The 18,737-nt window shown below is 44.6% G+C and overlaps 1 protein-coding gene across 3 annotated transcripts in view; it reads right to left on the reverse strand.

The window, feature by feature from the left end:
* Positions 1-18,737, reverse strand: part of TMC5 (transmembrane channel like 5) — a 100,815-nt gene that overhangs the window by 15,019 nt on the left and 67,059 nt on the right. For all 3 annotated transcript variants that reach the window (XM_077275079.1, XM_077275078.1, XM_077275080.1), the window contains 5 exons: positions 17,034-17,185; positions 8,536-8,680; positions 4,560-4,724; positions 3,850-4,007; positions 103-181 (listed from right to left, as the gene is read on the reverse strand). In XM_077275079.1, the coding sequence (XP_077131194.1) occupies positions 103-181; positions 3,850-4,007; positions 4,560-4,724; positions 8,536-8,680; positions 17,034-17,185 (699 nt within the window). The remainder of the gene's footprint in view (positions 1-102; positions 182-3,849; positions 4,008-4,559; positions 4,725-8,535; positions 8,681-17,033; positions 17,186-18,737) is intronic.

The following is an 18,737-nucleotide window of genomic DNA, read 5'->3' on the forward strand; positions in this document are numbered from 1 at the left end:
TGCAAATTGAAATGATTTAAACCCGACAAATTTGCATTTCAAAAGATTTGATCATCTCTACTGTACATTTTATCAAAGTAATTGCCAAAAATAAAAACTTACCTCTCGATCACTCTGTGCAATTTTCTCCAGCCAGTAGTAGCATAAAATACCAATAATTGAAAATTTCAGAAGGACATTTCTGGAAAGACATATATATATATTTCACTTACTGTACTGTTTCAAAGCAAGATCAAGCCTTTATGTATATGCAGCGCCCCAGAGTCCTGGTCGTTGCAGTAATGTCGCTCTGCCACTAAGGAGGGTGATGTTACGTCTGATTGCACTAAAGGAGTTCACCTGACCAGGTATCACAGTCACACTACACTTCACACTCCGGCCACCAGGGGGAGTGGTTCTATTTAGTAGGCCACTCCTCACGCTCTGGTAAAACTGGGGGTTGGACAGGAAGTTAGGGAGAAAGCAGCCCGAGAGAGTTCGGGAGAGGACCTGTCAGGGGTGGGATCCTGACAGTGGCCTAGCGAAAAGGACAGATCGTTACGGAGCCGTGCTTGAGTGATATAGTGGCAGGATTCTTAGAAAGGACACGAAGCGAGGTTTATTGTGGAGAAGTGAGAAGCTAGATCACAGTGCAAAGGAGAATAGAACCAGTAGGAGTCGTGCCTTAAGATCGTGGCATCATCCTACTGAGGCGCATAGCCGGTGGCCGGGGCACCGAGGAAGTAACAGACTCTAAGTATTACTTCGAACTACGGCAGGACAGTTAACTTCAGGTTGGTTGTCTCACCCTTTTACACCTAACGAAGACAACGGAGGCAATTGTGGGAGAGGGGCGTCTCTAGGGTCCCTATAAAATAACTCCAGGCCTACCCCGTCATACGGGTGCGTCCTAGCCATATCATCTGGGGGACGGAGAGAGAAAGAACATCAGAAACAGACACAACAGTTGTGAGGACTATCCCGTGGTGCTCAACAGGGAGGTACTACAACACACAGGCGCTAGAAGGTAGACACTGATTTCCACCTGCAAAGGGAACTCTGGATGTGCCTTCGGACCGGCCGGTCTCAGCCAGCCCTGTTAGCAGTACTCTGGATTGTGGATCCCGTAGCCTTCAGTAAAGAGGTAAAGAGACTGCAACCCTGTGTCCTCGTTATTCATCGCACCTTGCACCACGCACCATCATCACACCTTTCATTGGACGCCCCTTAGCAGGGTCACGGACCGGGTCTAGCCACCGTGACAACCCCAGGACCGAGACAGAGAGGCCCGGTACCGAGTACCCCGCGGCCCTGCGTCTGGGGGCGCTCCATATAAGAACCACACTGACATCTCCATATTATCAATAGTGACTGTTCCTTGAAACGATGACTTGGGAATTGGAGTGGTAAATACCCAAGATGCGCCAAGGTGCCTAACTAATATAGAGAGTGCCTCCTGCTTTTGGGAATTATTCTTTAAATGCAAATGTATCTTGAATTTGAAAAAATGATATTTATTACTATGGTATGTACAAATGCGACATTTTCTAAGATGACACACATCATATTCAGCAAGATACCTTGAAGCAGAAAAATTTACGGTAACTTCTCACACTCCACCAACTAAGAACAGACACATTCAATTGTTTTTGCAGTGTTCACGGGGTTTTCCAGAATATTGGTATAGAAGGCAAAGATAAGCTACTGTACCATGGTGAGAGGTAAAAAAGAAAACATACTATAGGAATCTGCTCCCTGATTTTTCTCTTTATTTTTAGCTGCAGGGTAGGTGACAGGTAGTCAGGTCGTGGTCACTTCCATTTTTTTTTTTTGCAGGAAGAGTAACTTCGCATTGTTACAGTCTTCCGCATTGAGACATTTTTCTTCTTCAAGCTACAGTTAATGCGTTGTGACTTGAGTTAACTGAAAAATGCTACATCTCTATATTATAAATGCATAGAAGAAAATACATTATTGGTAATAGATGCTAATTAAATGGATGGTCTAATAAGGACAACTGCTGTCCACACACCTTGTTAGGTTACAGTGAGGGAAATAAGTATTTGATCCCTTGCTGATTTTGTTAGTTTGCCCACTGACAGAGACATGAACAGTCTATAATTTTAAGGGTAGGTTAATTTTAACATTGAGAGATAGAATATCAAAAATAAAATCCAGAAAATCACAGTGACATTGTATAAATTATATAAATTTATTTGCATTTTGCAGTGAGAAATAAGTATTTGATCCCCTACCAACCATTAAGAGTTCTGGCTCCTACAGACCAGTTAGACGCTCCTAATCAACTAGTTACCTGCATTAAAGACAGCTGTCTTACATAGTCACCTTTATAAAAGACTCCTGTCCACAGACTCCATTAATCAGTCAGACTCTAACCTCTACAACATGGGCAAGACCAAAGAGCTTTATAAGGATGTCAGGGACAAGATCATAGACCTGCACAAAGCTGGAATAGGCTACAAAACCATAAGTAAGACGCTGGGTGAGAAGGAGACAACTGCTGGTGCAATAGTAAGAAAATGGAAGAAATACAAAATGACTTGTCAATAGACATTGATCTGGGGCACCATGCAAAATCTCACCTTGTGGGGTATCCTTAATCACAAGGAAGGTGAGAGATCAGCCTAAAACTACACGGGGAGAACTTGCTAATGATCTCAAGGCAGCTGGGGCCACAGTCACAAAGAAAACCATTGGTAACACATTACGCCGTAAAGGTTTAAAATCCTGCAGTGCCCGCAAGGTCCCCCTGCTCAAGAAGGTACATGTGCAGGTCTATCTGAAGTTTGCCAAAGAACACCTGGATGACTCTGTGAGTGATTGGGAGAATTTTCTGTGGTCACATAAGACAAAAATTGAGGTCTTCGGCATTAACTCAACTCGCCGTGTTTGGAGGAAGAGAAATGATTCCTATGACCCAAAGAACACGATTCCCACTGTCAAGCATGGAGGTGGAAACATTATGTTTTGGGGGTGTTTCTCTGCTAAGGGCACAGCACCTCATCTATGGGAGAATGGATAGAGCAGTGTACCATAAAATCCTGAGTGACAACCTCCTTCCCTCTACCAGAACATTAAAAATGGGTTGTGGCTGTGTCTTCCAGCAACACAATGACCCAAAACATACAGCAAAGGCAACAAAGGAGTGGCTCAAAAAGAAGCACATTAAGGTCATGGAGTGGCCTAGCCAGTCTCCAGACCTTAATCCCATAGAAAACTTATGGAGGGAGTTGAAGCTCCGAGTTGCCAAGCAATAGCCTCAAAATCTTAATGATTTAGAGATGATCTGCAAAGAGGAGTGGACCAAAATTCCTCCTGACATGTGCGCAAACCTCATCATCAACTACAAAAATGTCTGACTGCTGTGCTTGCCAACAAGGGTTTTGCCACCAAGAATTAAGTCTTGTTTGCCAGAGGGATCAAATACTTATTTCTCACAGCAAAATGAAAATAAATTTATATAATTTATACAATGTGATTTTTTGGATTTTATTTTTAATATTCTATTTCTCAATATTAAAATTAACCTACCCTTAAAATTATAGACTGTTCATGTCATTGTCAGTGGGCAAACTTACAAAATCAGCAAGGGATCAAATACTTATTTCTCCCACTGTATATACACTCCTCAACATTGAAATTGCAAATCCAAAAAGGAAAAGTCGAGGGATTATATAAATCACAGGATGTACAGACATGTTAATGATAAGCAAAAAAACTGAAACAAAATATTTAAAACATCTCGATTTATCTTCGAAACATCTGATTTTGCTGGGCGGCATGTTTCTATGTTCCAATGATCGGGAAAGAGTGATCTTATGAATATCAATCCCTGATTGTCGGTCTTACCTTAAAATCACGACATAGACCCGATGCTGCGGGTACTTGAATTTTTCCACTAGTCCAAACATAGAGTAGATTAGAGGCATGATAAGGTTGATGAGGGCGACCGCCACAGGAACCACTAATGTTGCCGCTTGTTTAGTCAGGTCATTTAAATCTGGGTTCTGATGAATCAATAAGGGGCGTTATTATATTATCTATATGCTATGTGTAAGCAAAATATAAGAGATTAAACAAAGAACATTTAGGCATATAATACTCAACCCATGTTAAAGGGAATCTATTAGCAAGTAATCTGAAAGCAGCGTAACGTAGTGACAATTGCCCTGATTCCAGTGATGTGTCACTTATTGGACTGCTTGATATAATACCTACCTTCTCTGCTGTAGATGTAGCAGTTCTCTGAATGCTGAGCTCTGTATAACTCCGCCCACACCACTGATTGACAGCTTCCTGTGTACACTGTACATTTTATCAAGCTGCCAATCAATGGTGGAGATGGGGTTACATAGATTAGCCTGACTGGCCTGCACGTGAAATCTAGTCCTGCACTGATGAAACAATGATTGTATTGAAATTACAGCACACAGACTAATAAGTGATACATCCCTGGAATCAGGCTCTCCTATATTAAATAGCAAAAATCTGCTGACACATGCCCTTTAAGTTGTATTTTTATGTTCTCATGCACGTGGATTGGTTTTTTTTTTGTTTACCTTTGCAGAATCCGCAACTTTAAGGCAGAGGTAATAAACTCCAGCACTACAGCCAACTGCCAGCCCAGAGGAGACGATCCAGGCCGCCACATGAATACCTAAGCGAGATAACTTCTGACGCAAAGGAAGCTTTAATGCTTCCATTAATTTTTCTGCCAATGTTTCCTAGATGAAGGAAAAAACAAAGTAATAAAAAAAGAACAATAAGGTTTCACTGACTGATCACATTCATATTCTGTTACCAGACACGGATTGAACATATTTTTCAAAAACATTATATCAATAACTTTTTTCTTTACTATCTAAGAGCATGGAGTGTATCTATGCAAATTTTAATAAGGCTCACAGCTGCTCTAAATAATATGTGTCCTTACGAGGCAGAGGAATCCATGTGCCCAATTAGGCACCGAGGCCTGGATTGGCTGTTACCTCTGCACCCCTATGGAATTAATGTTGTCATATCTATGTATAGACATGATGTTAACTGATACATTTTGGTAGTACATAGAAGATCAAGTAGTTCCTTAGGCAAGTTTGTGTCAACTTTTGCAAATTTTTTAAGACCCTGACTTGGCTTCACAATCTTCTTGGAGCTTAAAGGGGATCTCCAGTTTATTCTTATTTTAATACGTATGTTGAGAACGTGATTTTGTGACACTTACTAATATATACGTCTTACAGGCTGTCCTCCTGCACTTATTAGTACAGCCTTCCTCATAGACTGCACAGTTCTCCAGCTCTCAATATGGCTGCTGACGGAGGAGCATGTGACCAGATCTGTCCATCAGCTCATGGGCCCCAATGCCAAATCTCCATCAGGGCCCCTAAATATCACTGGTCTGCAATAGTATTGGTTCTCTTATAAGGGCCAAGGAGAACATGTAGGCTCTATGGCCCAGGTGTGACTCCAACCCCTTCACCTACTGTAATGATGCCCCTGACTGCACATGGGAAAGCTGTGTTTCAATTGATGGAGGTGAGTGGAGAGATCTGGGCACATGTTCCTTCATCTGCAGATATCTTGGGAACAGCAGGGTTGCGCCGTTTGTGCTAAGTTGTAAGGAGTGGTCTACAAACTCTTTAAGATCCTGGGGACTGATGTAAAATATTTAAAGGGACTCGGTCACCTGATTTATGCTGCCCAAGCTGTGGGCAACTTGAATCAAAGTCTGGCATCACAATTGCAGTCAGGTATATTTTTCTCTGAAATGCTCCAGCCTTACAGAGAAGATAAAGAATATATAGTTAGAAGATCCACTTGAGGACCATAGCCAGAGAAGAGATTCATCCGGCTCTGTCCCCTGCCAGCTTGTCCTACCACTGCTCTGGTGACTGACAGGTCTCTTTTTGTGTACACAGGGAGAGACCCATGAATCACCTGCGTCAATGATAGGAAGAAACGACTAGGGACAGGGCCCGGGCTAGTCTTTAGGCTCTGGATCTTCTTATTATAGGTGCAGATGAGTCACAAGTCTCTCGCTATGTAGACACAATGGAAAACCATGTCAATCTCCTGGATCAGAACAGGGAATATCTGGAAGGGGATGGCACCGGACTAGTTCCAACTATTGCTATGGTCCCCAGCCGTCTATGCAAACTATATCTTCTCTCAAACCAGGGGCGGACATATCATTGGTGCAACCTGTGCGGCCGCACAGGGGCCCAGGAGGTAAAGTGGCCCATTAATACCTCCAAAGCAGATGCAAATTTGCATTTTTAGGAGCTCTTGGGCTGCAAAGGTTCCATATATTGTTCTTGCCCAGGGACCCTTTTGTGCCAGTGTCTGAAACTTTGCATTGTTTCAAAGAAAGATGTTCCTGGCTGCAATCATACAGCTAGGCTCTGATTCATGCAGCCCATGATTTGGCGACCGACAGACAGGATGTCCTGACCGCCACTGCATGCCCATTTCATTTGAAAAAAGACAATCTAGACAACCTGTTTAATACATGCCATTTGGATGGCAGTAGTTATGTCTAAATATCTGTGTATGCTGCATTTCTGCAATGTGTTTGGGGGTCCTGCGCTGATCCCTCTAAAATAGGAATCAGAAGAAACCCTCAGCAGTGGCTGTATGGATGGAGTTGGAATGGACAATGTTGGTACTTTTTTCTGGAAGCGTCTGTATTTTTGCAGATGGCCACAGAGATACAGTGTTAGGGCTAGCGGAACGCATTGATTAAATATAGATGTTTTTATTGGTGCGTTCGCAGCCCGGGGTCCACCGTGCAGGAGGAGCCTGCTGCTAGCAAATGACGGCACTATATGGCGATTTAAGCGAACTCTGTTACTTCACAGAGTCGCATGGAAACAAGACGCTGTGCCCTGTTAACCCCACAGGAGTTCACAGCTAACTGCCGAGCTGAAGGCAGTCTGTGGTCAGGCAAACATACAATCTCCTCATCGGAGGAGCCGGTATTCTAGGGGCTTATTTCAGCCAGGGCCCTAAATCCACGCACACAATCTCCTCGCCGGAGGTGCCGGCATTCTAGGGGCTTATTTCAGCCGAGCCCCTGAACACACATAAATGTGACCACACTGGCGCATGCACATAACAGATTTGATACTAGCGCATGGCCGTGCGGCCATGCGAGCCTAAGGCTAGGTTCACATTGCGTTAGGGCAATCCGTTTAGCGCTAGCGCTAGCGGATTGCGCTAACGCAATGTTTATTTAGGGGCCGCGGTAAGCAGCGTCCGAGGCGCGTCACAGGAGAACGGCACATCACTAGCGCGAGCCGAAAAAGGCACGCGCTAGTGATGCGCTACAGGGAAAATTCACATTGCTGTCAATGGGTGCGCTAACGGACCCATTGCACGGGGTTAATTGCGACCTTTTCGCCGTGCAACGCTGTCCGTTAGCGTGCACACATTAACGCAATGTGAACCCAGCCTTATATAGCTGCAGCAAGTAAAAGACCTTCCTAGAAGGACCAATGAGAGACTGCCATACCTGAGCATGTGACCCTAGATCTCCACTGAGAGATCTTGCCCTGGGCATGCTCAGTGTGTGCAGAGCAGGACTTAGTCCTAGCACCTACAGGACCTTCCTGAAAGGACCAATGGACTTAGCTGCAGTGTCTGACCATGTGACCCTCGATCCCCACTGAGAGATCTTACTCAGGGCATGCTCAGAACGAGAAAAGCAGGACTTAGTCCCAGAAGCGTCTGCTCGCCGCTGCCCAGCACTGACTTCAATGGCAGAAGCAGGAAAAGCAGCAGCAACTCTTTGTACAGAGTGGGACTGAGCAAGACGCTGGGACCGACGTCTCCACTGCGGCAGGAGAAGAATGGGAGACAGCAGTGGAGATGGCCCAAGATTCCCCCTGTGCAGAGGCGGGAGCTCGACCCCTAACATACAGTATGCTACTTTTCTGACCACATCTAAAATAACTGATGCTTTCAGAAAAAAATTAGTTATTTTGAACTCCATTCCTATCAAGGTAGCCAATGGCTCCATCGGTGGTTCATCTGAATCCAATTTCTAGAGTTTTTCAGATAAAATCCCTGAATGAACTACAGAAATGCAGTGCGAACAGATTGAGATTTTTAACCAGACGTGACTTTATAGCATGCCAAGTGATAGCCTGTAAATCCACATTATGAGCTTTGTTGGGAATCTACAAAGTCTATCTTTTTTTTTTTTCTTCTATTTCCTCGTATTTAACTCTAAGTAAAAATTACCTTTACTTATAACTACTTTTATTTTATACGAGAAGTTCCATTTTATGGTCTTTGTAAAGTAATGACTGCTGTGGGAAAAGATTCAGGACACTACTGGCTGTGCCCTCCCTCTTCTGCAGTCCATTATTAAGAGTAAATGATTTATTGTGGACTACATTCTCCTCTTTCAATAGACTTTTGTAAGGAAGAAACAAGTTTTTCTCGTTTATCACGGAAAGACTACACAAACAGTGAATACCAGCCAGTTCTGTATCTGACACCCATAAAGTCAATAGAATCTGGGCCGTTTCGTACCTTTATTTGCGTGCTCAGATGTCTTTTCTTTAATTTCACAGCCTTCTCATTCGTGATGCTAAAATCCCAACTGCACAGAAGTTTAGCAGCATTTCCCGAAAACGATGCAGGGTTGATGAAGTTATTTCGAAATGACTTTGCCATGCTGAGAACACATCAGAAAAGTGAAGTCAATGTAACCAAAAACTATTAGTGTACAATACTAAATCCAGCTACAATCAATGCAATGAAGGCAGCTTAATGAGCCAATGCTTCAATTTGAAAGAGAAGACTTACAAAGTTTGTTCAGGGCTACTTTTTACCTGGCGTTGCTCCGGCCGGCGATTCAGCTACTCCATGTCAACAGAGCAGCTCTTCTTCTTCCGGACTGCTCTGTTAACATGGCATTGCTGACGGCATCATGCTGATTGACAGACAGTTTCCTACAATTAGGCAGCAGAGAGCTGGCTGTCAATCAGCATGACGTTGGTAGACACAACCCATTAACAGAGCAGCTCTTCTTCTTCTGGGCTGCTCTGTTGACAGGGCGTGACTGACGGCATCATGCTAATTGACATACAGTTTCCTACAATTAGGCAGCAGAGAGCTGGCTGTCAATCAGTATGAAGTTGGCAGACACAACCCATTAACAGAGCAGCTCTTCTTCTTCCGGGCTGCTCTGTTGAAAGGGCGTGACTGACGGCATCATGCTAATTGACATACAGTTTCCTACAATTAGGCAGCAGAGAGCTGGCTGTCAATTAGCATGACGTTGGCAGACACAACCCATTAACAGAGCGGCTCTACTTCTTCCGGGCTGCTCTGTCGACAGAGTGTGACTGACGGCATCATGCTAATTGACAGACAGTTTCCAACAGTTGGGCAGCAGGGTGCTGGTTCTCAATCAGCATGACGTTGACAGTCACAACCCATCAACAGAGCAGAGTGGAAGAGAAGTATCTACTCTGTCAACATTATGTCAGTGGAAGCCTCTGATTCCCCAGCAGGAGCAGTCTACCTGTTTATTAGTTCTTAGGCCTGTAGTAAAAAATTAAATACTCATGGATAAAGCCTTTAAGGGGAAAACCTTTAAAGGGATTCTCCCACCATAGTTCATGATGGCAGGTTGCTACGATATTCCATAATTTCCTAAACAATAACAACTATGGATCAAGTTTTCCCATGCAGCAGAACTCTTGTCCATCACTTAGTGTTGTAATTCTCTGCACAGTGGGAAGAGTGGACTGGAAACAACCAATTATAAGCATCAAAAGTGTCAAGATTTTACTTTTGCCTATCCCTCTGGGGTTTTCTATCCTTCTATTCATTTGTACCAGGGGAAGATATACCATTGGTGCAACCTGTGCAGCCAAACAGGGGCCCGAAAGGTGCGTACAGAATGAATGCAGCAGCAATTAAGGATGTGCATTGTTTTAAAACAGGGATAGAAGTGCCCAATTCTGGTAGCCAGTGGGGATATTGGTTTCGGACCTCCACCAATCTAGAAATGACCACTTATTTCAATAAATAAACTTTTTGTTATCACAAAATATCTCTATTACACAAATATTACTAATGCTGTCTTGTTTTTAAACCTTAGAAGGTACAAGTTAACCTTTGCTCTTCTTTTATTACTTTTGAAACTTCCTTTATCTCAATAATTTGTATTATTGCTGCTGTAAATGTTCTCATATACAAAACACCTGATTCTCCTTCTCATGTGCACTTCCTCATACTTTTCTCTAAATCATCCCCATAAGAACAATAATAAAAAATTAATGATACTTTGCACTTTTTTTAACATGTCAAATATTAATAGAGCAAAAAAAGGCTCAAAAAGTAATTTTTAAAGCGTTATTCCCATATTTGTAGATGGGTATGGCTGGATAAGGCTTGAAAAGACAAGCAGCCTTCCTGTTAACTTTTTGTTTAAACCCTATCCAGTTCTCTTGATAGTCACAATTTTATTTTTTATTGTTTAGTGAACATTGACAAAGGGACTGGCCACCTCAGCTGTCTAGCAGTGGCGGCCGTACATGTCCAGTGCTTACAAGCTTTTTCCTATTGAGCTTGTAAGCACTGCTCTGAGGTTGGTGGAGATCGCTGGAGTGCTCTATTAGCTCCAAATACTGGAAAGCTTCAGTCCCACTGCGCTACTGTGTTACAAAGCTAGATTACATAGTAGCATTGGGAGCACATAGTTCAGGCCAGTGGCGTAACAATGCCGCTGGTCCAAGTTGTCAATCCAGCAAAGGCGCCCATTACTCTTGCCTCATATTGTGTAGGACCCCGTGTACCACCAAAATAGCTGGGGTCCAGACAGTGATATATGAACTTCACAAGCCTTCTGAAGATGTTGTGTGGTAGCCCTTACATTGTGAGGCATGATATATACATTGGACTTGTTTTTCCAGTACATCCCACAGAATCTTGATTGGATAAAAATCTAGGGAAACTGGAGGCCAAGTCATCATCTTGAACTTTGTAATATCTCTCCATCCTTAGACGACCCTTATGTTCTCCAACTGAGAAAAACAGTCAGCTCATCCTATAGAAGTGGGATCTGTTTTTCTCGAATGTGCAGAATTAAAAAAAAAGTTTCTCACATCAACTCCATTTAGTCTGTCCATGAAACCGAATATTTTCCACAGACCCATAGACATGAATAAATGAGTACCATCCAATTATCAAAGGCAAATCATACATGCTGCGATTTTTTTTTCCTTGGACTATTCGATCAGAGGGAAAAATTGAACATATACATCGCCTCGTTGAATAACATTAGTCCGAGTGCGAGCCAATGTTTTGATGGATCGCAATCAGACTGAAACTACATTAAAAAAACCCACAAAAATTGAGCTTAACTTGAGTTGGTACACATGCAGATGTTAAACTCATGTTCACATTGGCCACAAAACATTAAAACCTACAAGAGAAAAAGTAAGCAAAAACCCTGATGTAATTAAGTAAAAAAGCAAAAGTGCATTTAAATAACACAGAGTTTTTAGTAACACTGTTTTTTTTATAAAAAAATAGCACAAAAGCCATCCCACCACGCCAAGCTAACTCTGATCGGGACAGTCTGCACGAGCCCTAAATCTATTACTTGCCAAAAATTGTGATATCTCCTAACAACCATTGATCAAAGTAATCAGGAATTTCCATTATCTGATGTATGTAGACAGCATTAGGGTTAATCCACAGGGTGGCTGGGACCTAGTGTTTACAGTCTTCTAAGGACATCTTTGAATACATGGTGAGTATAACTATCTTGTTCACCTTGACATGTTAAGGTACCGTCACATTAAGCGACGCTGCAGCGATAGCGACAGCGATGCCGATCGCTGCAGCGTCGCTGTTTGGTCGCTGGAGAGCTGTCACACAGACCGCTCTCCAGCGACCAACGATGCCGAGGTCCCCGGGTAACCAGGGTAAGCATCGGGTTGCTAAGTGCAGGGCCGCGCTTAGTAACCCGATGTTTACCCTGGTTACCAGCGTAAAAGTTAAAAAAACAAACAGCACATACTCACCAGCGCGTCCCCCAGCCTCTGCTTCCTGACACTGACTGAGCTCTGGCCCTAACAGCACAGCGGTGACGTCACCGCTGTGCTTTCACTTTCAGTTTAGGGCCGGCGCTCAGTCAGTGTCAGGAAGCAGAGGCTGGGGGACGCGCTGGTGAGTATGTGCTGTTTGTTTTTTTAACTTTTACGCTGGTAACCAGGGTAAACATCAGGTTACTAAGCGCGGCCCTGCGCTTAGTAACCCGATGTTTACCCTGGTTACCAGTGTAAAATATCGCTGGTATCCTTGCTTTTGCTGTCAAACACGGCGATACACGGCGACCTAGCGACCAAATAAAGTGCAGACCTTCTAGCAGCGACCAGCAATTTCACAGCGGGATCCAGATCGCTGCTGCGTGTCAAATACAGCGATATCGCTATCCAGGTCGCTGCAACGTCACGGATCGCTGGCGATATCGCCTAGTGTGACGGTACCTTTAGGTATAGCTAAACATACAGAGGTAAGCATCACCTTATCACCAGGATTCACTTTTTACAGTGATTAATTCTGTATATTCTTCTAGCTTAGATAGAATGTGACGGCTGCTGCTGATTTGTGGCCGTTAGTGATGAGCAAGTGAGCCACTCAAGCGAGCATTGGGGTGCCCGGGTACGCATAGAGTGTCGCGGGTGCTCGAGCGCCATGTTCGAGTTCCAGCCCCGATGTCTGCTGTTGTTAGATGCCCAATAAACATGCAGGGATTGCCTGCAATACATGGCAATCCCTGCATGTTTATTGGATGTCTAACAGTTGTCAAACACACGAGGCGGGAACTCGAACATATGGCTCAAGTACCAGCGAAACTCGATGCGTACCTGACCACCCCGATGCTTGCTCAAGTGAAGTGGCAAGCATGCTAGCTCATCACTAGTGGGTATCCACTGGATGCACTGGTCAGAGTAAAAGTACCTGTTCTTTTTTGTTTTAAGACCACTATGGGACTGGATCGCCCCGACAGGGCAGCGAGGTACTCGGTACCGGGTCCTGAGTTCACAGGGGAATGTCACGGCGGCGACCCGGTCCATGGCCCCGGGCGCCCATGTAAAAGGGAAAGGTCTTTTAAGGGAAAAAAGTTTATGTTCGTGACGCCACCTGTGGTTTTTGGTCAGGGTGACCGACGCTGCTTATAGGGGTCCTCTGGGGTGATGTTATGGCAGCTAGATGGTATACCTTCCCACAGGTGAAGTGGATCCCTAGGGCTTCCCAGTGTGAAGGTGGTAGAATGGTGAGAGGTGCAGGGAAGAACGAGGACACAGGATTGCAGTCTCTTTACCTTGCTTACTGTTGGTTTCAGCAGCCACAGTCCAGGGCACCAGACCACAGGGCAGGCAGAGAAGTCCAGGCAGTCCAGAGACAAGCAAGTTCCCCTGGGTAAATCAGGTGGGAGCCTACCACTCTGCGCTTTCTGTCTCTAAGTCCCTGCTGCCACAAAGTGTCTCAACAAGGTCTTTAATCGTTCTGCTGTCCTAGGACAGGTACCTGTATGGCAGGCAGCTCGAGCCGTGGGTTCTGGGGTCCGTTCTTGGTGACTCCGGGCTCCTAAGTGCTGCTGTGCCACAGGCAATTGTGGGCAAAGTTTTGGTAATATAATGACCTCCGGTTCTGCTCCGTGTCGTAGAGTCCATATAAGCCTCGGGCTCCCGGTTCCCGGCTCCTGGCGCTATAGCTGTTCAGAGGCCTGCTCGTGACCTCCTGGAGCTCTCACTTTCCTCTGTGCTCCCCTCCTGTCTGTCCTCGCATCCAGACTCCTCCTCCAGACTGAGCTCACTCCGCCTCCAAACCAGGATCTTTATACCAGGAAGCTGCCCTAAAACAGGGTTTTGAGCTCCCCCTCCTGGCCTGGAATTGGAAGGTGTTGTGTATGTTTAAATCTACCAAAGGAAATCCCACTTGTCTCTGGACATAGCACTATCCTCCCTGAGAGGAAGACAGCACTACTGTGGCACCCGAACTCCTGGGGTGCCACAGGACCATTTTTAATATAGTATATAGTAGACAACTCGTTTGATATACAGTACGTAGCTTCAATATTTCCTCAAACTTCATAGGCGAAGAATATTTCTGTTAAAATCTTTGTTTGGAATTTGTGGTTCCAACGATTTTAACCCCTTACTGACCTCGGACGGGATAGTACGTCCGAGGTCAGCTCCCCTGCTTTGATGCAGGGCTCCGCGGTGAGCCCGCATCAAAGCCGGGACATGTCAGCTGTTTTGAACAGCTGACATGTGCCCGCAATAGCGGCGGGTGAAATCACGATTCACCCGCCGCTATTAACTAGTTAAATGCCGCTGTCAAACGCAGACAGCGGCATTTAACTACCGCATCCGGCCGGGCGGCCGGATATGAGCGCATCGCCGACCCCCGTCACATGATCGAAGGTCGGCGATGCTTCTCCATTGTAACCATAGAGGTCCTTGAGACCTCTATGGTTACTGATCCCCGGCAGCTGTGAGCGCCACCCTGTGGTCGGTGCTCACAGCACACCTGCAATTCTGCTGCATAGCAGCGAACATCAGATCGCTGCTATGTAGCAGAGGCGATCGTGCTGTGCCTGCTTCTAGCCTCCCATGGAGGCTATTGAAGCATGGCAAAAGTAAAAAAAAAAAGTTTAAAAAAATGTGAAAAAAATAAAAAAAATATAAAAGTTTAAAGGGAACCTATCACCCCGTTTTTTAAAGATTAGATAAAAATAGTGTGAAATAGGGGCAGAGCTGGGCTTTACATTAGTGCCTTTTTGGTGCCTTTACACCCCCGTTAGGCTGCCGAAATACCTTTGTGAAGTGGCCGTTTTCTGCTGTCACTCAAGTTGGTCAGGTCGGATGGGCGTGGTCACAGCGCTGTTTCTCCCCCAGATCAGGCTCATCATTACGTTGGTGGCGTAGTGGTGTGCGCATGTCCAAAGAGAAGATCCACTGCCCAGGAGATTCAAAACAGCGCGGTCTTCGCTATTCGCCGTTTACCGGTGGGCGCGGCCATCTTTCCTGTGGCCGCACGTGCGCAGATGGAGCGCTCTGCTGCCCGGGGCTTCAGGAAAATGGCCGCGGGATTCCGCGCGTGCGCAGATGGAGATCGCGGCGGCCATTTTCCTGAAGCCCCGGGCAGCAGAGCGCTCCATCTGCGCACGCGCGGCCACAGGAAAGATGGCCGCGCCCACCGGTAAACGGCGAATAGCGAAGACCGCGCTCTTTTGAATCTCCTGGGCAGTGGATCTTCTCTTTGGACATGCGCACACCACTACGCCACCAACGTAATGATGAACCTGATCTGGGGGAGAAACAGCGCTGTGACCACGCCCATCCGACCTGACCAACTTGAGTGACAGGACAAAACGGCCACTTCACAAAGGTATTTCGACAGCCTAACGGGGGTGTAAAGGCACCAAAAAGGCAGTAATGTAAAGCCCAGCTCTGCCCCTATTTCACACTATTTTTATCTAATTTTTAAAAAACGGGGTGATAGGTTCCCTTTAAATCACCCCCCTTTCGCCCCAATCAAAATAAATCAATAAAAAAAAATCAAACCTACACATATTTGGTATCGCCACGTTCCGAATCGCCCGATCTATCAATAAAAAAAAGCATTAACCTGATCGCTAAACGGCGTAACGAGAAAAAAATCGAAACGCCAGAATTTTTTGGTCGCCGCGACATTGCATTAAAATGCAATAACGGGCGATCAAAAGAACGTATCTGCACAAATGTGGTATAATTAAAAATGTCAGCTCGGCATGCAAAAAATAAGCCCTAACCCGACACCAGATCATGAAAAATGGAGACGCTACGAGTATCGGAAAATGGCGCAATTTTTTTTTTTTTTAGCAAAGTTTGGAATTTTTTTTCACCACTTAGATAAAAAATAACCTCATGTTAGGTGTCTATGAATTCGTAGTGACCTGGAGAATCATAATGGCAGGTCAGTTTTAGCATGTAGTGAACCTAGCAAAAAAGCCAAGCAAAAAACAAGTGTGGGATTGCACTTTTTTTGCAATTTCACCGCACTTGGAATTTTTTTCCTGTTTTCTAGTACACGACATGGTAAAACCAATGATGTCGTTCAAAAGTACAACTCGTCCCGCAAAAAATAAGCCCTCACATGGCCAAATTGACGGAAAAATAAAAAAGTTATGGCTCTGGGAAGGAGGGGAGTGAAAAACGAACACGGAAAAACAAAAAATCCCAAGGTCATGAAGGGGTTAAGATATAATCAGCAAGTTAAATGGGCTGTCTGGTTCAGCTATTCTATTCTCAAATAACTTCTTAGGGTATTCTGAAATAAATCATTTGGTGATCGGTGGTGGTCCAATCTCTGGGACATCTATGTATACCATGCATTATAGGTTTATGCAGGGGCAGTATATACAGCAAGTATAGTAATGTAGTAGCCTAGAAACTGGTCTGTTCATATAGGATCACCTAGGCTGGTTATAGTTATTTATGACCAGCCAAGGTCTGTATAATTGCATTAATAGGAGAACAAAGATTCAATGCAATAAGGATGTGCACACCTAATAAATGAATAAGTATATACAGTATGATACAGGAAAGAAATATATCTTGGTACCGTGTTAGCCAGTAGATAGAAAAATATTTAGAATTGAGAGTCCTCAGTGGTTGATACCTTTTAATGACATTAAAAGGTATCAACCACTGAGGACTCTCAATTCTAAATATTTTTATATACAGTATAGCATGCTTGAGTTCTGCCTTAATGCCTGTGCCTAGCTAAAGTGTAACGGCACAACATTTAATCTTAATTTTGCCAAACGTATATTTTCAATAGGCCTGGAGACATAGAATATTGTCAACGTTTAGGTCATTATTCATATGAGCCTAAACCTTGACTCTAATTAACAATAGTCTATGTCTCCTGACCTACTGAAAATATACGTCTAGCATAATTATTATTAAATGCTGTGTCGTCACATAAAAGGTCTCAGAATAAATGACAGATCATTTTACCTGATGAGTAGGATGAGAAAACAGGTTGCCAAATACAATCCAATGGTAAATATATATGCTAACTGCATATTATACGGAGCTAGACTGGTATCTTTATTGATGGTACTATTTGTATAATGTCCATAGTACATAACTGTCTTTTCAAAGTAGCCCTAAAAAGAAAAAAAAAGTGATATATTTTCAAGGATGTTTTCATTTACGAGGGGGCTGATTTAATAGGTTTATCTTTCCCCTTCAACCCTTTTTTATTATTTTTTTTATTTACATTTTTTTTTTTGGGGGGGGGTATTTTTTAATTGGGCCCAGCATGGACTTAAAAAAGAGAAAAAAAAATTATTCTCATGTACCAATTACTTGTCATGCTTCTAAAGCACAACCTAGGTCCCCGCTAGTCTTCCTGGCTTCCAAAGCACAACCTAGGTCCCCGCTAGTCTTCCTGGCTTCCAAAGCACAACCTAGGTCCCCGCTAGTCTTCCTGGCTTCCAAAGCACAACCTAGGTCCCTGCTAGTCTTTCTGGCTTCCAAAGCACAGCCTAGGTCCCCGCTAGTCTTCCTGGATTCCAAAGCACAACCTAGGTCCCTGCTAGTCTTTCTGGCTTCCAAAGCACAACCTAGGTCCCCGCTAGTCTTTCTGGCTTCCAAAGCACAGCCTAGGTCCCTGCTAGTCTTTCTGGCTTCCAAAGCACAACCTAGGTCCCCGCTAGTCTTTCTGGCTTCCAAAGCACAGCCTAGGTCCCCGCTAGTCTTCCTGGATTCCAAAGCACAACCTAGGTCCCTGCTAGTCTTCCTGGCTTCCAAAGCACAACCTAGGTCCCCACTAGTCTTCCTGGCTTCCAAAGCACAACCTAGGTCCCCGCTAGTCTTCCTGGCTTCCAAAGCACAACCTAGGTCCCCGCTAGTCTTCCTGGCTTCCAAAGCACAACCTAGGTCCCTGCTAGTCTTCCTGGCTTCCAAAGCACAACCTAGGTCCCCGTTAGTCTTCCTGGCTTCCAAAGCACAACCTAGGTCCCTGCTAGTCATCCTGGCTTCCAAAGTACAACCTAGGTCCCCGCTAGTCTTCCTGGCTTCCAAAGCACAGCCTAGGTCCCCGCTAGTCTTCCTGGCTTCCAAAGCACAACCTAGGTCCCCGCTAGTCTTCCTGGCTTCCAAAGCACAGCCTAGGTCCCCGCTAGTCTTCCTGGCTTCCAAAGCACAGCCTAGGTCCCCGCTAGTCTTCCTGGCTTCCAAAGCACAACCTAGGTCCCTGCTAGACTTCCTAGCTTCCAAAGCACAGCCTAGGTCCCCGCTAGTCTTCCTGGCTTGTTTTCCATCGGAGATGGCCTTTGACCACTGCAGCCTATCAGTGGCCGCGACAGTGACTATTTGGGTTCATATAAAAAAAAATAGGGGACAACCCAACAACCTCTGTAAGATCAAGCTAAATTTTACTTCTATGAACCCGCGATCTGTAAATGATTGAAAATCAGCGTAAGTTGAAGGTTGACTTGAAAGCAAAATCTCAAACAGGGCCCCCCAATTATCACAGGTCTTTAATAGTATTGGTCTTCTCATATGAGTTAATGGGACCTTTTGAGGCACGCTAGGCTTCAGGGCTGGGGTGCAACTGCAACCTTTGCATCGATAATAGTTAAGCCACTGGCAAAGACAGTAGTAACAGTGGCGAATATGCCACCCATGTTCTAAATATCTACATAGTCCTCCTCA

Source organism: Ranitomeya variabilis, chromosome 7 (assembly GCF_051348905.1).
Source record: "Ranitomeya variabilis isolate aRanVar5 chromosome 7, aRanVar5.hap1, whole genome shotgun sequence".
NCBI lineage: Eukaryota > Metazoa > Chordata > Amphibia > Anura > Dendrobatidae > Ranitomeya > Ranitomeya variabilis.